General features: G+C 39.9%; 1 protein-coding gene across 2 annotated transcripts in view; it reads left to right on the top strand.

Moving 5' to 3' along the window:
- Positions 1-26,071, top strand: part of ARAP1 (ArfGAP with RhoGAP domain, ankyrin repeat and PH domain 1) — an 860,101-nt gene that overhangs the window by 525,631 nt on the left and 308,399 nt on the right. For both annotated transcript variants that reach the window (XM_053708778.1, XM_053708779.1), the window contains one exon: positions 3,089-3,253. In XM_053708778.1, the coding sequence (XP_053564753.1) occupies positions 3,089-3,253 (165 nt within the window). The remainder of the gene's footprint in view (positions 1-3,088; positions 3,254-26,071) is intronic.

Genomic DNA, 26,071 nt, shown 5'->3' with positions numbered 1-26,071 from the left:
AAGTGAGCAGTGTCACAAAGGCTAAAAGAGCTAAGGGTCTGTAGGAGGAGGGGGTGGTCAACTGTGTTGAAGGCAGCTGAGAGGTCAAGTAAGATGAGTATAGAGTAGTGGCCAATATTTTTAGCAGAGAGAAGATCGTTCGTAACCTTGGCTGTCTTGCTTTTCATTTAGATCTCTCCCCTTGCTCTGCACATAGGCCTCTTGTCTTGCTTTGAGTTTAGATCTCTTGCCTTGCTCTGCACCTAGACTTCCTGTCTTGCTTTGTGTTTAGATCTCTTGCCTTGCTCTGCACATAGGCCTCCTCTCTTGCTTTACGTTTAGATCTTTTGCCTTGCTCTGCACATAGACCTCCTCTGTTGCTTTGCGTTTAGATCTCTTGCCTTGCTCTGCCAATAGGCTTCCTGTTTTGTTCTGCATTTAGATCTCTTGCCTTGCTCTGCACATAGGCCTCCTGTCTTGTTCTGCATTTAGATATCTTGCCTTGCTCTGCTCATAGGTCTCCTCTCTTGCTCTGCATTTAGATCTCTTGTCTTGCTCCGCACATAGGCTTCCTATCCTGTTCTCATTTAGATCTCTTGCCTTGCTTTGCACATAGACTTACTGCCTTGTTCTGCACTTAGATCTCTTGCCTTGCTCTGCACATAGGCTTCCTGTCTTGTTTTACATTTAGATCTCTTTCCTTGCTTTGCACATAGGCCTCCTGTCTTGGTCTGCACATAGGCCTCCTGTCTTGGTCTGCACATAGGCCTCCTGTCTTGGTCTGCACATAGGCCTCCTGTCTTGGTCTGCACATAGGCCTCCTGTCTTGCTCTGCGCATAGGCCTCCTGTCTTGCTCTGCGCATAGGCCTCCTGTCTTGCTCTGCGCATAGGCCTCCTGTCTTGCTCTGCGCATAGGCCTCCTGTCTTGCTCTGCACATAGGCCTCCTGTCTTGCTCTGCGCATAGGCCTCCTGTCTTGCTCTGCACATAGGCTTCCTGTCTTGCTTTGCAGTTAGATCTCTTGCCTTGCTCTGCACATAGGCCTCCTGTCTTGCTCTGCACATAGGCCTCCTGTCTTGCTCTGCACATAGGCCTCCTGTCTTGCTCTGCTCATAGGCCTCCTGTCTTGCTCTGCTCATAGGCCTCCTGTCTTGCTCTGCGCATAGGCCTCCTTTCTTGCTCTGCGCATAGGCCTCCTGTCTTGCTCTGCGCATAGGCCTCCTGTCTTGCTCTGCGCATAGGCCTCCTGTCTTGCTCTGCGCATAGGCCTCCTGTCTTGCTCTGCGCATAGGCCTCCTGTCTTGCTCTGCACATAGGCCTCCTGTCTTGCTCTGCGCATAGGCCTCCTGTCTTGCTCTGCGCATAGGCCTCCTGTCTTGCTCTGCGCATAGGCCTACTGTCTTGCTCTGCGCATAGGCCTCCTGTCTTGCTCTGCGCATAGGCCTCTTTTCTTGCTTTGCGTTAGATCTCTTGTCTTGCTTTGCGTTAGATCTCTTGTCTTGCTCTGCGTTTAGATCTCTTGTCTTGCTCTGCACGTAACCCTCCTGTCTTGTTCTTCACATAGGTCTCCTGTCTTGCTCTGCGTTTAGCTCTCTTGCCTTACTCTGCACATAGGACTCCTGTCTTGTTCTGCGTTTAGATCTCCTGCCTTGCTTTGCACATAGGTCTCCTGTCTTGTTCTGCTTTTAGATCTCTTTTCTTACTTTGCACATAGGCCTCCTGTCTTGGTCTGCACATAGGCCTCCTGTCTTGGTCTGCACATAGGCCTCCTGTCTTGGTCTGCACATAGGCCTCCTGTCTTGGTCTGCACATAGGCCTCCTGTCTTGCTCTGCGCATAGGCCTCCTGTCTTGCTCTGCGCATAGGCCTCCTGTCTTGCTCTGCGCATAAGCCTCCTGTCTTGCTCTGCGCATAGGCCTCCTGTCTTGCTCTGCGCATAGGCCTCCTGTCTTGCTCTGCACATAGGCTTCCTGTCTTGCTTTGCAGTTAGATCTCTTGCCTTGCTCTGCACATAGGCCTCCTGTCTTGCTCTGCACATAGGCCTCCTGTCTTGCTCTGCACATAGGCCTCCTGTCTTGCTCTGCACATAGGCCTCCTGTCTTGCTCTGCGCATAGGCCTCCTGTCTTGCTCTGCGCATAGGCCTCCTGTCTTGCTCTGCGCATAGGCCTCCTGTCTTGCTCTGCGCATAGGCCACCTTTCTTGCTCTGCGCATAGGCCTCCTGTCTTGCTCTGCGCATAGGCCTCCTGTCTTGCTCTGCGCATAGGCCTCCTGTCTTGCTCTGCGCATAGGCCTCCTGTCTTGCTCTGCGCATAGGCCTCCTGTCTTGCTCTGCGCATAGGCCTCCTGTCTTGCTCTGCGCATAGGCCTCCTGTCTTGCTCTGCGCATAGGCCTCCTGTCTTGCTCTGCGCATAGGCCTCCTGTCTTGCTCTGCGCATAGGCCTCCTGTCTTGCTCTGCGCATAGGCCTCCTGTCTTGCTCTGCGCATAGGCCTCCTGTCTTGCTCTGCGCATAGGCCTCCTGTCTTGCTCTGCGCATAGGCCTCCTGTCTTGCTCTGCGCATAGGCCTCCTGTCTTGCTCTGCGCATAGGCCTCCTGTCTTGCTCTGCGCATAGGCCTCCTGTCTTGCTCTGCGCATAGGCCTCCTGTCTTGCTCTGCGCATAGGCCTCTTGTCTTGCTTTGCGTTAGATCTCTTGTCTTGCTCTGCGTTTAGATCTCTTGTCTTGCTCTGCACGTAACCCTCCTGTCTTGTTCTTCACATAGGTCTCCTGTCTTGCTCTGCATTTAGATCTCTTGCCTTGCTCTGCATATAGGCCTCCTGTCTTGCTATGCATGTAGATTTCTTGACTTGCTATACACAGGTCTACTCTGTTGGTCTGCATGTAGATCTCTTGCCTTGCTTTGCACATAGGTCTCTTGTCTTGCTTTGTGTTTAGATCTCTTGTCTTGCACAGGTCTGCATGTAGACCTTCTGCCTGGCTTTTCATAAAGATATCCTCTATCCTCATTCACAAACTGACTTTCTTTCCACATAGACCTCCCAACGTCTATAGAGCTTACACTTGTTCATAGTTTCCTGTGACTTTTTCTCTTCTGTTCTTGTCCCTAGCAATCGTAGTGAGAGCCCTCTCAGCACGTGGAGGTCCATCAGCTCACTTTCCTCTGGAATTTCCAGCTCTCCTAGCTACACGGGGACCATGGAAGAGTCAGATGCAACGTCTCCACAATCGCCAGTCATCAAAGCTGGTTGGCTGGACAAAAATCCACCGCAAGGGTAAGTTCAGATTGTGGTGACTCTTTGAGACTCCTTGTAAGTTCTTTTGTTTTGTTTGTAGAAGCTTTAAATTTATGTACAAACATTGTAAATACCTATTGACTATTAACGGGACAAGGAAGTCAAAATTATAGTTTTATGATTCAGATAGAAATTACAATTTATAATACAAACAAACACAAATAAAACAACTTTACTGTTATCAAATGAGATACTGAGAGTAATGAATGATACCCGTGTGTCACGCTTTGTTTTACGAATGCTACTTGTTACTTTACCTTTATGTGTGATATAATACAGGGAACTTATGCTTCCTATCTAATACTGAGTGTAGTGAATGATAACCGTGCGTCATGCGTTGTTTCTTTCTAAATACAGGGAGAGTCCACAGCTGCATTCATTGCTTGTAGGAATACAGAACCTGGCCACCAGAGGGGGCAAAGACACCCCAGCCAAAGGCTTAAATACCTCCCCCACTTCCCTCATCCCCCAGTCATTCTTTGCCTTTCGTCAAAGGAGGTTGGCAGAGAAGTGTCTGATGTTTTTCGGAGTAGTTCCTTAGGAAGGGTATCTGCCCTTCGGGATGGAACTGGAATTTTAAGTAGTCTTGTCAGCCTCTCAGTGAGAACATTGATGAAAGTTAGAGTCTGGAGATGCAGGGAGAGTCTTTCTGCGAAATCATCCAGACTCATATTAACAGCTCCTATAAGCAATCAGTGTTGACGAGATTCGCTGCCTGCTTTCTTCACTCAAGTCCTGTGACCTCGAATCATATTGAAAAAGGCCGTATAGCGGCCGAAATGCATTTGTGTTGTTCCTGTTTTTAAATATTAGTATTACCCTTATTCACCGCTAATACTGCCAGTTGATGTTACTGTATGCTACCTCTGACACCTGATGCCGATGTTTCCTGTTATCGGCCAGGAATACAGGGAGGTAGCTTTTTTGTAACATGCAGTTTGAGCGTTTTTTTTTTGAGGGTGATAGTCAGTTTGGGTCAATTAGGTGATAATTATCACCTTTTTATTTGTAAATTTAATAAAGAATTAACTTTTTATATATACCATTATATACTAGCAATGTCTACAAGCTGTTTATATACAGCAAACCACATACTATAGGTGTAAGAGTGCTGATTAATCCCCTCTTTTTCCCAATCTTTCCCCTTTCCCTGTTTATACTGATTATCTTAAAGGGGTAGCACCGAGGTTTATATTACCTCTATAATCCTATGATGTAATACTGTGCCTAATCCTTTTTGTATCTTAATTCACTCAAGTCCATGTCAGAGGCGCTGCTACTATCTGTCAAACTTGAAGAACCGTGTTGCTGTTCCATGAAATGGATTCCGGTAAGATCGTTTCATTTTTTACACACGTTAACGATAGAAGACAGGGTCTCAGTGGGACTCCTTTATCTTTATGGAATCAAGGGTTAATATCTCCTGAGGTGGATTATTGAACAGTGGGGTCTACTTAATCATGTTTGTTATGTGATTTAGACTGCATATGTGTAGGAGACATTTTGGGCTCATAGTCTGATACGGAACATACAGGTTATAGAGCTATAGGTTATATAGTTTTATTAAGCTGGCGTGCTTTTCCTTAACAGGGTCTGTCCTGCATGAGGCACCATGTGACTGGGAGTAGTCACATCTTGGTTTCCATTTCTGATTCCTGACCGAAGGGCTGCGGAGAAGAGTTGATTTCTCTACCTGTCTGGGTCATAGGAGGTGGTGAGTGCCCCAGCCATTGGTTGTTTTTTTTTTTTTTGCTAAAATTTTTTAGTTAGAATTATGGAGGATTCTGAGACTCTAGAGGATTCCTCTGATACAGAATTTGATACCTGTGTATATTGAGAGGCGGTTCGGGTAGACCAGCCCGCTCAATTATATTCCGTATGCCGCAATAGGGTGTACTCTTCAAACAATGTTAAGATGTTAGAGACCACTGAGCCGTCTACCTCTGTGGATTCCTCGTCCTGTGAGGTACGTTCCCTAAAATCTTCTCCTACACATGCAGTTCCCTTAACTACCATTACTCCTTCGTCTGAGGGAGACTTTTTTCCACCGGAGGTTACTGCGCATTTTCGCATTGCCATCTCTATGGCTTTAGCGAGTTTGCCTCTTCCTACTACGTGCAAGTGAAGGGTTAATCAGTGCTCTCCTACCCATGGCCCGTTGTGTAAAATGACGATTGTGCCCGATCAGTCATCTGGGGATGCGGTTCCCTCTGAGGCTTCAGAAGTAGAACCTCCGGGGTTGGAGTCGCCTGATTTGACTCCTCCGACTAAGGAGGATTTGGCATTTAAATTTAGAATGGCACGCTTGCGTTTACTTCTGAGAGAGGTTTTGGCAATTTTTAGGAAGAAGTTTAGTCACTTGGGTTGTTTTTGGTTTTATCGAATTTGATGATCGTGATGGTTGGAGTCTTCCGATGGAAGCAGCTAGGTCTCTGTTCGGGGGGGGGGGGGGGGGTGATTCCCTCGATTATCTAGAGATAAAAATGTAAACCTTGGAGCTTATTTTCTTTATTTTGTTTATTCTCAGTTTTCCTAGTGCTGCTGGAACTTAAGAATTTACCATTTGTTTATGTTTTTTACGACAAGACGTGTTGTACCCTTGAGGACAGGCAGGACCTGTTTTGGGTAATAGTTAAGTTTGTTCTTCACTTTTACTTTAGAGAAGGGAGCTATTTCTACGTATTCTGGTCCAGACAGAGCAGGTCCATCTATACCGTAGGACAGGCAGGACCTGTCTTAGGTTCTCCTGGATGGACTCTTGATGCTGGATCATATGGGTCCGGGGTCCTAGGGGCCAGAGTTGAGTTTTTCATTCCGTCTTTCTGGACTAGATGACTTTTTGAGTCTTGTTCCTGTAACTCTTTGCAGTGTCATTACACTGTTGGTGACTGGTCCAATAAGGGGACGGACTTCCCGTCCTTTTTGGGTCCGATGATTTTTAAGCAAAGCTTATTAGATCTCTTTGTTCAGAGAGAATACACAGTTCTCTCTACCTGGATTTAGGGAGAGGGATACCTTTCCTGTCTAGAGCAGCCCAGTGTAGCCTGGTTATTTCTGTGGCTTTTGCATCTCAAAGGTTGATGGTTCGAATCCAGCTGCTGTCGCTGGATGTCCATTTTAAACATCCTTGTTTAAGCAGGTCTGGTTCTTAGGGACCGTTTTTGTTCTGGAACCTTGCTTGGATCCTAAGTTTTTTTTTTTTTAGGATCTGGGGTTTAATGTGACAGTAGCCTGTTTCTAGGTTTTGTGGTAGACTCCCGAGTCTTGGTGGTTCTGGTTTTCCAGCGTCTGCTAGTAGACCTTGGGACTTGCTTCAGGCCAGTTCCATCCTCAGAGGTGAACCTAGACCTGAGTTCTGGTGTTGACACCAGGTTGGATCCTTTGGATGCGGCTTGGTCTATCAGACAGGAAGGCTCTTTGTCTTAGAGCTTACAAAGTTAGAATTACTTCTTCAGGTTCTGCCCTCCAATTCACCTTCAGGCCTACGTTGGCGCTGTGGTGAGGGGTGATGGATTCAGCCCAGGCCGAGTCTTTGACATAGCATTGGGTTTTTGTCTCTGTTTTAGCAGTCTTTTTGGATTACTGGGTGGGGAATCGTTCTCCAGTGTTCAGTTCAGATCTCCCAGTGTTGGGGATTTTTATCCTTGTTTCCCCCGGGGTAATTTTGTCTTGGTCTCTTCCCTGTCAGCAGGGTGAGAGTTTTTTCTGGAATCAGAATTTTCCTTCCAATTATCCTTGGGATTTTTTCAGTACAGCATTTTTGCTCTGAGGTCTCTCCTTCTGGGTCCATGCCATTCAGGACCTCTTGGTGAGTGGATTATTCAGAGTTAATGAGTTCCTCCTACGTAGACGGAAAGGTCTCGAATTTGGTGGTAGGCGGAGGCCCACTATGGCTCTTGGCAGCAATCCATTCTCTGAGCGTCTCTCCCGGAACGTATTTTTCTTACAATCATCCATTTGATCTGACTATCCAGAGGTTTTCCAATGTGTATCTGAGGAAAGCAGATTGAGTTTCTCAGCTGAGGCCCGCAGGACTATGTGGCCTAAGGCATTAGTTCCCGGCCTAGCAAGCTGTAGGCTTGGAGTTTGAATCCTGCTGTGGCAGTTTTCTTATTCTGAGGTCTATTTTAACCTCCTTCTTTTCGGCCTTGTCTCTCTTTTTCGAGATGACTTGATCCTATCTGGAGTGGGCGCCAGTGAGGCTGTTGCTCCATTTTTGCACTCGAGTTCATAATCACGGTTTAGAAGCTTTCTGCCTTAAGAGTTCCCTTCTTGCAGGGAGCTACCGGGTCAGGGTCTCTTTGCGTCTTGGGATCTTTTCTTCCGGGACGAATTGCGAGGGGTCGCTTGGCTCTAGCCGAGAGATTGTTTTTTCTTAATGGTTTTGGTCCTTTCCTTCAGCTCATCCCTGGTTCCTCGTCACCTTTTTTTAGGCATGGAGCACTCCCTCTCTTTTTGTCGGGAGAAGCTAGCTTATCCTGACTCTCTTCTGGATCCTGAAGTATTCTTCTTCCCCTCTAGAATGAGCTGATGAAAGCCTTGTCTAGCTAGTTCTTGTTCGAACGGGCAGCCTGCAAGGATAGCCTGTTGGTTAGCTTTACTGCCTGGCGAGCGGGAAGATTGCAGATGGATAGCAGCTGTGGTTCCTTTCTCTGTTATGTGGATTCTCAAGCAGTTTTTGCTCTTCTGTTTGGGTTCCAGTTCCAGAGGTTCATTGATCTTCCAGGTGTTCAGTTGTTTTTTGCTAGGGCACTGCCTGCGGCTGGGCCAGCAAGTCAATTCCTTGCTCCTTTTGGGTTTGGATTTATCCTTCAGGAGTTGCATCGGGTTACTTTTGTACCTGTACAGGAGGGTGGTCTTTGAATTCTTATTTAAGGACCTATTTCGTCTGTAGTTTGTTTTTTTACGTGTCATAGTTTTTGTGTTGCAATTGCAATACGTTCTTCCTTATTGGAAGAACGTATTGCAATAATAAGGATATCCGAGTTTTTTCTCACTAAGATTGTCATATTACTCGTCCAAATGGGAAGAGGTTCTTCTTTTTTGGGGGTTTCTTATTTTGAGGTTTCTGTCAGACTTTATCGGAATAGTCAGTTTTTCCTTTATGTTATTCATATCTGGGAAGTGCAAGGTGTTGGAAGCTGTTTAACTTCCTCCTTGTTGGTGGAGGAGTGTGTTTCACTGGTTCTAGGAAACAGCAGGACGCGAGCCTCCTCAGAGGTTTATCGCTCAGTTCGAGTGCAGTGTCTCTGACATGAGATCCTATGGTTCTGATTGTTGAGCGGCTGCTTGGTCCTCCTTACACTCTTATTCTTTCTTTTTTTTTTTTGCTTCTATTAAGAAAGCTTTTGGGAGTTTGGTTTTCTTTCATGTAATTAGCAAGAGTCCATGAGCTAGTGACGTATGGGATATACATTCCTACCAGGAGGGGCAAAGTTTCCCAAACTTTGAAGTAAGTTTGTGCTAGATTCTACGTTGATATGCACTCCGCAGCAGGTTGGAGCCCGGTTTTCCTCTCAGCGTGCAGTGAATGTCAGAGGGATGTGAGGAGAGTATTGCCTATTTGAATTCAATGATCTCCTTCTACGGGGTCTATTTCATAGGTTCTCTGTTATCGGTCGTAGAGATTCATCTCTTACCTCCCTTTTCAGATCGACGATATACTCTTATATATACCATTACCTCTACTGATTCTCGTTTCAGTACTGGTTTGGCTTTCTACTACATGTAGATGAGTGTCCTGGGGTAAGTAAGTCTTATTTTCTTTGACACTCTAAGCTATGGTTGGGCGCTTTTATATAAAGTTCTAAATATATGTGTTCAAACATTTATTTGCCTTGACTCAGGATGTTCAACGTTCCTTATTTCAGACAGTCAGTTTCATATTTGGGATAATGCATATGAATAAATAATTTTTTACTTACCTTAAAATTTGACATTTTTTCCCTGTGGGCTTGTTAGGCTCGCGGGGGCTGAAAATGCTTCATTTTATTGCGTCATTCTTGGCGCGGACTTTTTTGTCGCAAATTTTTTTTTCTCGTTTCCGGCGTCATACGTGTCGCCGGAAGTTGCGTCATTTTTTGTCGTTTTTTGCGCCAAAAGTGTCGGCGTTCCGAATGTGGCGTCATTTTTGGCGCCAAAAGCATTTAGGCGCCAAATAATGTGGGCGTCTTTTTTGGCGCTAAAAAATATGGGCGTCACTATTGTCTCCACATTATTTAAGTCTCATTGTTTATTGCTTCTGGTTGCTAGAAGCTTATTCACTGGCATTTTTTCCCATTCCTGAAACTGTCATTTAAGGAATTTGATCAATTTTGCTTTATATGTTGTTTTTTCTATTACATATTGCAAGATGTCCCAGATTGACCTTGAGTCAGAAGATACTTCTGGAAAATCGCTGCCTGGTGCTGGATCTACCAAAGTTAAGTGTATCTGCTGTAAACTTGTGGTATCTGTTCCTCCAGCTGTTGTTTGTAATGAATGTCATGACAAACTTGTTAATGCAGATATTTCCTTTAGTAATGTTACATTACCTGTTGTTGTTCCATCAACATCTAATACTCAGAGTGTTCCTGTTAACATAAGAGATTTTGTTTCTAAATCCATTAAGAAGGCTATGTCTGTTATTCCTCCTTCTAGTAAACGTAAAAGGTCTTTTAAAACTTCTCATTTTTCAGATGAATTTTTAAATGAACATCATCATTCTGATTCTGATAATGATTCCTCTGGTTCAGAGGATTCTGTTTCAGAGGTTGATGCTGATAAATCTTCATATTTATTTAAAATGGAATTTATTCGTTCTTTACTTAAAGAAGTCTTAATTGCATTAGAAATAGAGGATTCTGGTCCTCTTGATACTAAATCTAAACGTTTAAATAAGGTTTTTAAATCTCCTGTAGTTATTCCAGAAGTTTTTCCTGTCCCTGATGCTATTTCTGAAGTAATCTCCAGGGAATGGAATAATTTGGGTAATTCATTTACTCCTTCTAAACGTTTTAAGCAATTATATCCTGTGCCATCTGACAGATTAGAGTTTTGGGACAAAATCCCTAAGGTTGATGGGGCTGTCTCTACTCTTGCTAAACATACTACTATTCCTACGGCAGATAGTACTTCCTTTAAGGATCCTATAGCTAGGAAGATTGAATCCTTTCTAAGAAAAGCTTACTTATGTTCAGGTAATCTTCTTAGACCTGCTATATCTTTAGCGGATGTTGCTGCAGCCTCAACTTTTTGGTTAGAAGCTTTAGCGCAACAAGTAACAGATCATAATTCTCATAGCATTGTTAATCTTCTTCAACATGCTAATAACTTTATTTGTGATGCCATCTTTGATATCATTAGGGTTGATGTCAGGTATATGTCTCTAGCTATTTTAGCTAGAAGAGCTTTATGGCTTAAGATTTGGAATGCTGATATGTCTTCTAAGTCAACTTTGCTTTCCCTTTCTTTCCAGGGTAATAAATTATTTGGTTCTCAGTTGGATTCTATTATTTCAACTGTTACTGGAGGGAAAGGAACTTTTTTACCACAGGATAAAAAATCTAAAGGTAAATTTAGGTCTAATAATCGTTTTCGTTCCTTTCGTCACAATAAGGAACAAAAGCCTGATCCTTCATCCACAGGAGCGGTATCAGTTTGGAAACCATCTCCAGTCTGGAATAAATCCAAGCCTTTTAGAAAACCAAAGCCAGCTCCCAAGTCCACATGAAGGTGCGGCCCTCATTCCAGCTCAGCTGGTAGGGGCAGATTACGTTTTTTCAAAGAAATTTGGATCAATTCAATTCACAATCTTTGGATTCAGAACATTGTTTCAGACGGGTACAGAATTGGCTTGAAGATAAGGCCTCCTACAAAGAGATTTTTTCTTTCCCGTGTCCCAGTAAATCCAGCGAAGGCTCAAGTATTTCTGAAATGTGTTTCAGATCTAGAGTTGGCTGGAGTAATTATGCCAGTTCCAGTTCTGGAACAGGGGCTGGGTTTTTATTCAAATCTCTTCATTGTACCAAAGAAGGAGAATTCCTTCAGACCAGTTCTGGATCTAAAAATATTGAATCGTTATGTAAGGATACCAACATTCAAAATGGTAACTATAAGGACTATTCTGACTTTTGTTCAGCAAGGGCATTATATGTCCACAATAGATTTACAGGATGCATATCTGCATATTCCGATTCATCCAGATCACTATCAGTTTCTGAGATTCTCTTTCCTAGACAAGCATTACCAATTTGTGGCTCTGCCGTTTGGCCTAGCAACAGCTCCAAGGATTTTTACAAAGGTTCTCGGTGCCCTTCTGTCTGTAATCAGAGAACAGGGTATTGTGGTATTTCCTTATTTGGACGATATCTTGGTACTTGCTCAGTCTTCACATTTAGCAGAATCTCATACGAATCGACTCGTATTGTTTCTTCGAGATCATGGTTGGAGGATCAATTTACCGAAAAGTTCATTGATTCCTCAGACAAGGGTAACCTTTTTAGGTTTCCAGATAGATTCAGTGTCCATGACTCTGTCTCTGACAGACAAGAGACGTCTAAAATTGGTTTCAGCTTGTCGAAACCTTCAGTCTCAATCATTCCCTTCGGTAGCCTTATGCATGGAAATTCTAGGTCTTATGACTGCTGCATCGGACGCGATCCCCTTTGCTCGTTTTCACATGCGACCTCTTCAGCTCTGTATGCTGAACCAGTGGTGCAGGGATTACACAAAGATATATCAATTGATATCTTTAAAACCGATTGTACGACACTCTCTGACGTGGTGGACAGATCACCATTGTTTAGTTCAGTTGGCTTCTTTTGTTCTTCCAACCTGGACTGTGATTTCAACAGATGCAAGTCTGACAGGTTGGGGAGCTGTTTGGGGGTCTCTGACAGCACAAGGGGTTTGGGAATCTCAGGAGGTGAGATTACCAATCAATATTTTGGAACTCCGTGCAATTTTCAGAGCTCTTCAGTCTTGGCCTCTTCTAAAGAGATAATCGTTCATTTGTTTTCAGACAGACAATGTCACAACTGTGGCATATATCAATCATCAAGGAGGGACTCACAGTCCTCTGGCTATGAAAGAAGTATCTCAAATTCTGGTTTGGGCGGAATCCAGCTCCTGTCTAATTTCTGCGGTTCATATCCCAGGTATAGACAATTGGGAAGCGGATTATCTCAGTTGCCAAACGTTACAACCGGGCGAATGGTCTCTTCACCCAGAGGTATTTCTTCAGATTGTTCAAATGTGGGGACTTCCAGAAATAGATCTGATGGCTTCTCATCTAAACAAGAAACTTCCCAGGTATCTGTCCAGATCCAGGGATCCTCAGGCGGAAGCAGTGGATGCATTGTAACTTCCTTGGAAGTATCATCCTGCCTATATCTTTCCGCTTCTAGTTCTTCTTCCAAGAGTAATCTCCAAGATTCTGAAGGAGCGTTCGTCTGTTCTGCTGGTGGCTCCAGCATGGCCTCACAGGTTTTGGTATGCGGGTCTTGTCCGGATGGCCTCTTGCCAACCGTAGACTCTTCCGTTAAGACCAGACCTTCTGTCGCAAGGTCCTTTTTTCCATCAGGATCTCAAATCCTTAAATTTGAAGGTATGGAGATTGAACGCTTGATTCTTAGTCAAAGAGGTTTCTCTGACTCTGTGATTAATACCATGTTACAGGCTCGTAAATCTGTATCTAGGAAGATATATTATCGAGTCTGGAAGACTTACATTTCTTGGTGTCTTTCTCATCATTTTTCCTGGCATTCTTTTAGAATTCCGAGAATTTTATACTTTCTTCAGGATGGTTTGGATAAAGGTTTGTCTGCAAGTTCCTTGAAAGGACAAATCTCTGCTCTTTCTGTTCTTTTTCACAGAAAGATTGCTAATCTTCCTGATATTCATTGTTTTATACAAGCTTTGGTTCGTATAAAACCTGTTATTAAGTCAATTTCTCCTCCTTGGAGTTTGAATTTGGTTCTGGGGGCTCTTAAAGCTCCTCCGTTTGAACCAATGCATTCCCTGGACATTAAATTACTTTCTTGGAAAGTTTTGTTTCTTTTGGCCATCTCTTCTGCTAGAAGAGTTTCTGAATTATCTGCTCTTTCTTGTGAGTCTCCTTTTCTGATTTTTCATCAGGATAAGGCGGTGTTGCGAACTTCTTTTAATTTTTTACCTAAGGTTGTGAATTCTAACAACATTAGTAGAGAAATTGTGGTACCTTCATTGTGTCCTAATCCTAAGAATTCTAAGGAGAGATCATTGCATTCTTTGGATGTAGTTAGAGCTTTGAAATATTATGTTGAAGCTACTAAGAATTTCCGAAAGACTTCTAGTCTATTCGTTATTTTTTCCGGTTCTAGGAAAGGTCAGAAGGCCTCTGCCATTTCTTTGGCATTTTGGTTAAAATCTTTAATTCATCATGCTTATGTCGAGTCGGGTAAGACTCCGCCTCAAAGGATTACAGCTCATTCTACTAGGTCAGTTTCTACTTCCTGGTCGTTTAGGAATGAAGCTTCGGTTGATCAGATTTGCAAAGCAGCAACTTGGTCTTCTTTGCATACTTTTACTAAATTCTACCATTTTGATGTGTTTTCTTCTTCTGAAGCAGTTTTTGGTAGAAAAGTACTTCAGGCAGCTGTTTCAATTTAATTCTTCTGCTTATAATTTCATTTTTTTTTCATTATAAAATTTAAACTTTATTTTGGGTGTGGATTATTTTCAGCGGAATTGGCTGTCTTTATGTTATCCCTCCCTCTCTAGTGACTCTTGCGTGGAAGATCCACATCTTGGGTAGTCATTATCCCATACGTCACTAGCTCATGGACTCTTGCTAATTACATGAAAGAAAACATAATTTATGTAAGAACTTACCTGATAAATTCATTTCTTTCATATTAACAAGAGTCCATGAGGCCCACCCTTTTTGTGGTGGTTATGATTTTTTTGTATAAAGCACAATTATTCCAATTCCTTATTTTTTATGCTTTCGCACTTTTTTCTTATCACCCCACTTCTTGGCTATTCGTTAAACTGATTTGTGGGTGTGGTGAGGGGTGTATTTATAGGCATTTTGAGGTTTGGGAAACTTTGCCCCTCCTGGTAGGAATGTATATCCCATACGTCACTAGCTCATGGACTCTTGCTAATATGAAAGAAATGAATTTATCAGGTAAGTTCTTACATAAATTATGTTTTCTTGCAGGCTGTGGTGCCCTCAGGTTGGGCCGCCTCTTATTTGTACCCTCCTGTTAGCATTCAGTGTCCTCTGTAGCTTTGGTATAATTTTCCACAAGTAATGAATGCAGCTGTGGACTCTCCCTGTATTTAGAAGGAAAACATAAATTATGACTTACCAGATAATTTCCTTTTCTTCCGATACAGGGAGAGTCCACAGCTCCCGCCTGTGCTCTCCGGTGGGCTGCCCTAAATTCAAGTTGTTTTCTTCTGGCACCTTGTTCACCCTGATATTTAACCTACTGTTCCTTGCTCCCTCGGCAGAATGACTGGGGGATGAGGGAAGTGGGGGAGGTATATAAGCCTTTGGCTGGGGTGTCTTTGCCTCCTCCTGGTGGCCAGGTTCTGTATTACCACAAGTAATGAATGCAGTTGTGGACTCTCCCTGTATAGAAGGAAAGGAAATTATCTGGTAAGTCATAATTTTATGTTTTTTATGTGTGATACAATACAGGGTACTTATGCTTCCTATCTTATACTGAGTGTAGTGAATGGTACCCGTGTGTCATGCGTTGTTTTACTGATGCTACTGGTTACTGTACCTTTATGTGTGATACAATACAGGGTACTTATGCTTCTATCTAATACTGAGTGTAATGACTGATACTGTGCGTCATGCGTTGTTTTACTGATGCTACTGGTTACTGTACCTTTTTGTCTGATACAATACAGGGTACTTATGCTTCTATCTAATACGCTGTGTAATGAATGATGCCCGTGTGTCATGCATTGTTTTATTGATGCTACTGGTTACTGTACCTTTATGTGTGATACAATACAGCGTACTAATGCTTCCTATCTAATACTGAGTGATACCCGTGCGTCATGCGTTGTTTTACTGATGCTACTGGTTACTGTACCTTTATGTCTGATACAATACAGGGTACTTATGCTTCTATCTAATACGCAGTGTAATGAATGATGCCCGTGTGTCATGCATTGTTTTATTGATGCTACTGGTTACTGTACCTTTATGTGTTATACAATACAGGGTACTTATGCTTCCTATCTAATACTGAGTGATACCCGTGCGTCATGTGTTGTTTTATTGATGCTACTGGTTACTGTACCTTTATGTGTTATACAATACAGGGTACTTATGCTTCCTATCTAATAAACAGTGACTGAATGGTACCCGTGCGTCATGCGTTGTTTTACTGATGCTACTGGTTACTGTACCTTTATGTGTGATACAATGCAGGGTACTTATGCTTCTATCTAATACTGAGTGATACCCGTGCATCATGTGTTGTTTTATTGATGCTACTGGTTACTGTACCTTTATGTGTGATACAATACAGGTGTAAGGAGACTCCTCTAGGACCAGGACCCTCTTGTTCTCCTCTGCTTCAGGACTCTGGTATCTACCCTGCAAAGTGTTTTCAAGTACTTGGAGAGCCGTTCAGAGAGCACACAAGAATATGTTTGTTGAACAGCTCTAATTTTATTGTTCAGGATAGCGAGCTTATATACCTTTCAGAATACATTGAAATCTGTAGTCATTAGCTCATTTCTAAGATGAGGAAAAACATCTGGCATCCTGTAAGTTGTACATCACATTTGTCAGATATCCTTGCAGACAAGAGTTACAGCATATAGGTTTAACAAGTGACATATTCATAATTACATCATTTCACATGGTATTTCTATAAGAACAAAGAAACTCATAGAAAATATAATTGGAATAAAAGGAGTGTTAGGGAGTCATTTCTACAGGAATACACAGTAACTGGGCCTCCTAGCCCAGCACAAATCACAGCCGTTTGACATCTTGTAGAGATAGCAATGCACATCGACAGGGTCATTCTCAGGGCTATTATATCTATGCAAGTCTCCCTAACATCAGCATATCTCTTACTACATAATAAACCACTATAATAAAAGTCTAATCATTACAAAATGGATGCTAATCATCACAAGATGGCTGCGGGGAACAAGATGGCTGCCGTCAGGTTCATATTACCCCTAACATACCATCCTTTTATTCTAACAGAATAACATAAAAATAGACTGACATAGAAAAGTAGTAAAACCTTATATTATGATATACTTTTATAGGCTAATTGTCACTGCATATCGGTACAGTCCCTCCAATACCTTCCATCTATCTTCCAGCCTTCCCAAAACTACCGGTCCACCGGCACAGAGACCCAACCAGCCCCCCATCTACCCCCAAACAACTCTGCATCTTCTATCTGTCCACCTGCATTGCTAGCACCCCCAATATGTCCAACAGTTCCTTTTAAAGCATGACATAGCAACAGCACAACTGTCTCTAGGTGGCCTCTGATCACTTTAAGAACAGTCTTTGTCCATTTGAGAGCGCTGCACCTTGACACTTTGCTATAATACAGTTCTCCAACAGTTCATTTGCAGTAGGGGTGCTTATCCACGGTTCTTCCGCAGGGAGATACTGGAAATCTGATGGTTTGTTCATGGGGTAGACAAGGCAACCAGTGGATACCCATGGCAAGCAGACACTCGAGTCACAGGGAGTCTAGGAAGCAAACAGAAACAGTACAGGATGAGTACACACCGCAATACAATCACAATTATGTCCAAATAAAACGTCACTTTCATCCTATGTCATTAAAAATCAAACAAAACATTGTTGATATACAATACAAACTAAATACATTGACATGTCTCAGAGAATAATTTACAACTTCTCTATACACTTTTAAATGATACTTCATGAATACTATGCAAGTGAAAAGATACCATACTAATTAATAAAAGGAAAAATACATTTGCTTTCATAAACTATAATTAGGCTATTCCCTGAAACAAACATTTCTCTGTATATTTACTATAAACTTCTAGCTTAGACGTGTCCTCCTTATGTTCTAAAGGGTGAAGGGTCTAAGATATTATGATATATTGCAGCATTTTTCTGAAACATATTTTTATACTCAGTGGGCCATTCAATAGGGTACAATACTGCACAGTTCACAGTTACCTTTATCTAAAAATTACTATGTTAAGCACATAAACTACAATGTGCACTAATACCAATGAAGCATATGACCTCTTATACCTAATATGTTCAATAAAAATAAAACAACTACAAAAACAAACAGTATAAGGAATCAAGTTAAAACAATACTCCCCTAATTTAATTGGTTGACCCTGTAACAGCAGGACCTCCATAACGAGCGATAAGGCACAGTCCAGAGAAGGATAGTCTTTATGTCCTGAAGACACACATCAGAGGAAACAGTCATGGATTACCCAGAGTCCAGTTCTGGGGCTGGTACCAGCATGCAAAGCAAAGAATGGATCCAAAGATAGTTCAGTAACTTTTTTTTTATTTTTTATTTTTTTACTGCAGTATGGTGGTTAAAACAAGCTTGACAAAAGGTCTTTCATTTTCTTCTTTTCTTTCTTTAAAGGTTTACTTGCTTTCAATCTTTAATCTTTTGAAGAGTGCACGTATGGAATTTTATCTGTACAGATTTTACCTAAATATGGAAAAAACTCAAAAAATAATTCCGTTAGTGTTGTTTAATTTCTGGATACAGCTGCATGATCTCATCCTGCAAATACAAATATAGTGTTAAGAACCAAATATAGAAAAATATAGGGCACAGCTGGTGGTTAGGCAATAACATTGTAAGAGAAGATTCAAAACGTTTTAGGTTCACCTTCTTACCTAAAAACAATCACCCCTATCACATAAAGATACTCATCAATACTCATCAATACTTCCCTCATGTTTGCGTGAAACATCCCATGTGGCATGCAAACACAACATAACAAAAAACAAAAAGACAAATTATCCACTCCACTCATGCATGCAGAATACAATTCTCAATAGCAAGCAAAATCAAATACACCTCCACATGCAATATTCCATTCATACAGCACCTTACCACACGCATTCACGAAAAATAAAAACACAACATTCTCTTAGAAAACATTTAAACCAATTGTCCATTTTACAAAACAAAACATGAACAGCCGACACAAACTTTTAACAACCAAAATTAACCTGAAATTCAAAAACCAATTCTGCCATTCCCAAACAACCATCTATACCGTGGTTCTGCAAATTCTACCATGTACAATTCTATGATATCATACTAATAATGCAATCACCTCAGAAGATCAATAAACTCCAGTTGCATATTTACAAATAAAATCCCTAACCATAAATTTACAAAAGAACACACAAACACCTAAGTATCCAATTTTGGGAATAATTAGATAATAATGATACAGCCACTGTTCTATATAGCTCCTGCTCGCATGCACCATGCAAATCCACTGTTAAAGGGACATTTTAGTATAAATTAAACTTTCATTATTCAGATAGGACTTTTAATTTTAATCAACTTTCCAATTTACTTTTATCATCAAATTTTTTTCTTGGTGTTCTTAGTTTAAACTAAACATAGGTAGGCTCATATGCTAATTTCTAAGCCTTTGAGGGCTGCCTCTTATCACAGGCTTTTTAAATCTCTTTCCAACACAGAGAGACAAAATACACGTGGGCCATATAGATAACACTGTGTTCAGGCACAGGGGGTCATTTAAGATTCAGCACAAAACAATGCTAAATTCAAGACAAAAGACCATAAACAGTCACAGTCATGTGACCAGGGAGCTGGAAGAATGCCCCTAGACACAAGGCAACTACAGAGGCAAAAAGCATACCAATACAACTGTGTTGGCCATGCAACACTGGGGAATGGGCAATAAAGGGACCATCCATCCTCAAAACAATAACAATTATATGGTAGACTGTCCCTTTAAGTAAACCAGATGTGGCACAAATAATCTGTGAAAAGCTGCTAGAATCCAGTCTATACTTTTACATAACCAAAAGTTCAATAACAACACAATTACTTGATTTAACTCTGTTTACAATTTGATATTCACCATTCTGCAGCTCTCTAGCCAAATGTAACAAATGTATATAACAACAAAAATAAAATAAGCTTTCTACAAAAAATAATAATACAAATTTCCCCTTTAAATTATTCCCAATGAGTCATTGGCCTTACTTATAATAAACATGTATACTGACATTCATTAAATAGCCTAAGCAAGCATAACCAACATAAAAACACACAGTGGGATGCAGGCTAGTTAAAGGGACATTTTACTCAAATTAAAAATTATCTTTAATTGAAACTGCTGACACAGTTAAATATACTAGTGTTGGGCTTACAGTAAACCTCATTGTCTTCTCTGTAAATATTTCCTTAAAATCTCAGATTTTATATCCCTTTAAATATTTTCACTCCTCTGTCTCTTTTTTTTTTTTTTTTTTTTTTTTTTTTTTTTTTAGTCTCACAGATCGTAACACTAAGATTGTAGACAACTTATCAATTAGTTTGCATTACAGAGAGAATTCAGTTACACTGCAAAAGAAATATCTGCTAACTAAATGGTAGATTTAAAAAGAATACAAAGAAAGGTCCCAAAAATATATATTTTGCAAACTACTAATACAGTGTTATTGCTGCTAATAAAATGACAATTTTCTAGTGCTCTGCCTACACACTGAGTTCTGATTTTACAGACAAACAATTCAACCCATTACAATTTACTTTATATATACACAAACTTGCAAATGCAAATTCTCCTACATTTGAAACTATTCAGCTTATATCACAAGTCATTACAAATACATTAATATAAAACAATTTTACAGTACACTGTCCCTTTAAGGACTAACCATTCATTACGTAAATTACATATGTATATTCTAACCATAATTTAGGCTGCTTGTATGATTTACCACACAAATTTCACCTCTGTATTGTAGCATGCCCTGCAGATTAATTTACTTGCAACAAAAACGGACGCACTTTTAAATAAACTTTCAATTACAGCTTATAACTATATGTCATTGGGTGCACCAACTCTGTGCACAGACCTTACAAATACAACATACGTCAACCTATTAATCATTCCAAAAACAGTTTCATTTTTACCAGAGCGTGACAAAAAAATCACAGACCATCGCACTTTCAAAGCCACTCTCAAAGCCGTTACTTGCCACACAATTATCACTTAAAACTAAAACTGCATATGAATACCACATACTTAAAACATGCTGGTGACTTTAAAATACAGGTATATAAAATAACATTACAACATATTTTCTTAAAACGTCTTATACAGCTATACAGACAAGCTCATTTCATCTCGCATACCAGAGATTCACTCCCCCTCTTTGTTTTTTTTTTTGGTTTTTTTTTTTGTTTCAGGAAAACATATATTTATTAATTTTCCTCCAAATTTAAAATGTATTTGTATATATCTGAGTCTGAAAAGATTGGCCATTTCCTCACAAATTCAGATAAATACATTTCAAATAATTAAATCTGTTACACTTAAATCTCCCTTTCATTACTGCACACACACATACAACGGAACAGTTTTTTTAAATTTCTCTTCACTGACTCTACACAGCTGCTCACTGACAGATCTTTTTATGATCCCCCCTCCCTCTCTAGAGTGGGTGCTTTTCTGCCTGAAATAAACTTTTTCTTTAACAACACAAAAAGAGCAGCAGTAATAAAATGCACAGTCACTTAATATATATTTTAAGCACAAAACAGCACAGTAAGTATATAGCAATAAAAAAAGCAAACTTTAAAAGCAATTAGAAAATGCAAAGGCAATACAGCAATTTGAAGTGTGCAAGCAGAAAAACAAATGCAATACAGCAACAGATTGCGCATAGACAAAGATAGCAAAACAATTTCCAGGCTGATACCAGAGTTTATGGATAAGATGCAATAAATTTTACGAATTATACCCCTTTATTTTACAACATATATACCGCATACAACACTATATACTTCAAATACCACAATAAATCCTTATATTCCAACAGAGACTCGAACTCCGTTTTAACCTTAAAATACTATATTTTAACCAATAAAAACATATGTCTCTAGAGGACTCTAACCTCATCATATGTCACTGGAGGCCTCTAACCTCATCATATGTCACTGGAGGCCTCTAACCTCCGAAACCAATAAATATGTATCATTCAAAGGACTCTAACCTCAGATACCATATCTAATAAATAAAAACAATTAACATGTATCATTCAGAGGACTCTAACCTCAGATACCATGTAATCATGTATCTCTTGGAGGCCTCTAACCTCAGATACTACTTTATAACCAAAAACAATTTTTACCAAAAAAGTTCCATAAAAAAAAAACACCTTAAAAACACCTTAAATATACATATATACACAACATACACAGATATGCATAACATACATACACATTCCCCACTATATTTTTTTTTATAGATAACCTGAGTGTCTGGTCCTATAGGTTCTAGTTTGACAATGGGTAAGCAAAAAACAGTGCAAAACAAGTGTTTTACTCACCCCTTGACAAGCTATCACTTCTAGACACCATTTGTAAGGAGACTCCTCTAGGACCAGGACCCTCTTGTTCTCCTCTGCTTCAGGACTCTGGTATCTACCCTGCAAAGTGTTTTCAAGTACTTGGAGAGCCGTTCAGAGAGCACACAAGAATATGTTTGTTGAACAGCTCTAATTTTATTGTTCAGGATAGCGAGCTTATATACCTTTCAGAATACATTGAAATCTGTAGTCATTAGCTCATTTCTAAGATGAGGAAAAACATCTGGCATCCTGTAAGTTGTACATCACATTTGTCAGATATCCTTGCAGACAAGAGTTACAGCATATAGGTTTAACAAGTGACATATTCATAATTACATCATTTCACATGGTATTTCTATAAGAACAAAGAAACTCATAGAAAATATAATTGGAATAAAAGGAGTGTTAGGGAGTCATTTCTACAGGAATACACAGTAACTGGGCCTCCTAGCCCAGCACAAATCACAGCCGTTTGACATCTTGTAGAGATAGCAATGCACATCGACAGGGTCATTCTCAGGGCTATTATATCTATGCAAGTCTCCCTAACATCAGCATATCTCTTACTACATAATAAACCACTATAATAAAAGTCTAATCATTACAAAATGGATGCTAATCATCACAAGATGGCTGCGGGGAACAAGATGGCTGCCGTCAGGTTCATATTACCCCTAACAACAGGGTACTTATGCTTCTATCTAATACGCAGTGTAATGAATGATACCCGTGAGTCATGTGTTGTTTTACTGATGCTACTGGTTACTGTACCTTTATGTGTTATACAATACAGGGTACTTATGCTTCCTATCTAATACTGAGTGATACCCGTGCGTCATGTGTTGTTTTATTAATGCTACTGGTTACTGTACCTTTATGTGTGATACAATACAGGGTACTTATGCTTGTATCTAATACGCAGTGTAGTGAATGATACCCGTTTGTCATGCGTTGTTTTACTGATGCTACTGGTTACTGTACCTTTATGTCTGATACAATACAGGGTACTTATGCTTCTATCTAATACGCAGTGTAGTGAATGATACCCGTGTGTCATGCATTGTTTTACTGATGCTACTGGTTACTGTACCTTTATGTCTGATACAATACAGGGTACTTATGCTTCTATCTAATACGCAGTGTAATGAATGATACTGTGCGTCATGAGTTGTTTTATTGATGCTACTAGTTACTGTACCTTTATGTGTGATACAATACAGGGTACTTATGCTTCTATCTAATACGCAGTGTAGTGAATGATACCCATGTGTCATGCGTTGTTTTACTGATGCTACTGGTTACTGTACCTTTCTTTCATGTAATTAGCAAGAGTCCATGAGCTAGTGACGTATGGGATATACATTCCTACCAGGAGGGGCAAAGTTTCCCAAACCTCAAAATGCCTATAAATACACCCCTCACCACACCCACAAATCAGTTTTACAAACTTTGCCTCCTGTGGAGGTGGTGAAGTAAGTTTGTGTTAGATTCTACGTTGATATGCGCTCCGCAGCAGGTTGGAGCCCGGTTTTCCTCTCAGCGTACAGTGAATGTCAGAGGGATGTGAAGGGAGTATTGCCTATTTGAATTCAATGATCTCCTTCTACGGGGTCTATTTCATAGGTTCTCTGTTATCGGTCGTAGAGATTCATCTCTTACCTCCCTTTTCAGATCGACGATATACTCTTATATATACCATTACCTCTACTGATTCTCGTTTCAGTACTGGTTTGGCTTTCTACTACATGTAGATGAGTGTCCTGGGGTAAGTAAGTCTTATTTTCTGTGACACTCTAAGCTATGGTTGGGCACTTTCATATAAAGTTCTAAATATATGTGTTTAAACATTTATTTGCCTTGATTCAGGATGTTCAACGTTCCTTATTTTCAGACAGTCAGTTTCATATTTGGGATAATGCATATGAATAATTCAATTTTTTCTTACCTTAAAATTTGACTTTTTTTTTCCTGTGGGCTGTTAGGCTCGCGGGGGCTGAAAATGCTTCATTTTATTGCGTCATTCTTGGCGCGGACTTTCTTGGCGCAAAAATTTTCTTGTCATTTCCGGCGTCATACGTGTCGCCGGAAGTTGCGTCATTTTTTTGACGTTTTTGCGCCAAAAAATGTTGGCGTTACCGGATGTGGCGCCATTTTTTGGCGCCAAATAATGTGGGCGGCTTTTTTGGCGCTAAAAAATTTGAGCGTCATTGTTGTCTCCACAATATTTAAGTCTCATTATTTATTGCTTCTGGTTGCTAGAAGCTTGTTCATTGGCATTTTTTTCCCATTCCTGAAACTGTCATTTAAGGAATTTGATCAATTTTGCTTTATATGTTGTTTTTTCTATTACATATTGCAAGATGTCTCAGATTGACTCTGAATCAGAAGCCACTTCTGGAAAAACGCTTAACTGAGTTTCAGTTCTACCAAAGCTAAGTTCATTTATTTTAAATGTTATAAATGTTTATCTTTAGCTATGGTTTGTAATAAGATATTATGTTATACTTTTACATGCGGAATCCATTAGTATTTATGCTTTATATATTTTCTTTTCTTAAAAGAAATATTTAGAAGACTTATAAGAAATATTTTTCTGATTCTATGTTAAAGGCTTTGTTTGACTTCGTGCCTTCTAATAAAATTTTTAGGTCTTTTTCACTTCTTTTTTAATTATTGAAGTTTCAAATGACCAACAACATACTGATTTATCCTTCTCTGATGAAGTTTTTTTCAGAAATTTTCTTCATCAGATATTGACACTAACAAATCTACTTTTTTATTATTTTTCAATTATTAAAGTACATTTGTTCTTTGTTGAAAAGGTGTTGATTATTTTGGATATTAAGGTAACTAGTTCTTTAAGACTAGCTGACATTATTTCTGCCTATTTATTTCTTTAGAGGTTTTCTTTCCAATTCCCTATACTAGGGAATGGAATAGGCTGAGAATTTTCTTTTATTCCTTCTTCAAAGGTTTTAAACTATATTCTTTGCCAGCAGTTAAATTCAATTTGGAGGGTTCTCCAATTTATTGGGGCTATCTCTAATTCTACTAATTATGCTATTGTTTCTATAGCAAAATAGTATTTATTTTCCTTTAGATAGTTGTATCTTATTTATGGAAAATTATTTAGTTTCAGGTACTTTTCTTGGTCCTGTGATTTATTTTGATATTGCAATTGCTTCATTTTCTCTGTTTACTTTAAGATCAAGTATCAGATTATGATTTATTTTAGCATTGTTAAAGGGACAACATTTACTAGACTAGGTGCTGTTGCATTTGTCTTGTTGTTTTGCATTTATTGATTATGCAAGTCCACTGTATTGGCTGGTCCTTTAAACCGGACTATCATGCTAATAATTTCATTTGTGTCTTCATTTTATTGAATATTTTCGCAAATGAGGGTTAATCTATGTCTTTAGCTTTTTTAGCTAGAAGAATTTTGTGATTTTTTAAAAAAAAATAAAAAAATCCATCTTTCCTTTGTTCTAAGATAATCAATTATTTGTTTTATAATTGGATTCAATTCTTAACTGTTACTCTGGGCTTCAAGGTTGAGTTCTAAGACTAAAACTTTAAGCTTATACTAGTTTGGTTGTTCTTATTAAGGAACGAATTCCTGAGTTCTTTCCCAAGTAACATGTCTATAATTGGAGTTCGAAATCAGCTCCCTAATTTTGCGATGTACGTGCCGTATTCCAGCTTGGCTGGTAAGGGGCAGGTTAAGGCTTCTTTGAAATTTATTTTGTCCAAAATTTCTTTGATTTTATTCCAGCAAGGCTAACACTTTCTTTAACTGTGTTTCTGTCCTATATATTTTGGGTACTGTTGAAGCATGGCTGGGCACCCATGGGGTTCAAGCGCTGCTCAGACCTGGAATCTTCTGGGGTATTTCTTCCAGTTTCTTTTGAGGAACCGGGTTTTGGAGTTTTATTCAAACTATTTTGCCTTTTTATGGTCTTTGATAGCATTATTTGTTTTCATTAGATACAATAAATGCATATTTTCATTTTTCTGTTTTCATTCAGATTATTTTCTGAGGATGCGGAATCTCATATGATTCACTTACTCTTCAGGACATAGTTAGAGGATCTTCTTTTCTAAAGCTCTTGATCCCTCACACAAGGGTCACCTTTTTTAGGTTTCCAGATAGTTTGTGTCACTGTCCTTGTCTCTATCAGACAAGGGATAATGTTATTGGG

Source organism: Bombina bombina, chromosome 3 (genome assembly GCF_027579735.1).
Source record: "Bombina bombina isolate aBomBom1 chromosome 3, aBomBom1.pri, whole genome shotgun sequence".
Lineage (NCBI taxonomy): Eukaryota > Metazoa > Chordata > Amphibia > Anura > Bombinatoridae > Bombina > Bombina bombina.
The sequence above is the reverse complement of the archived record's forward strand: the minus strand, read 5'-3'. Positions and strand labels throughout refer to the sequence as shown.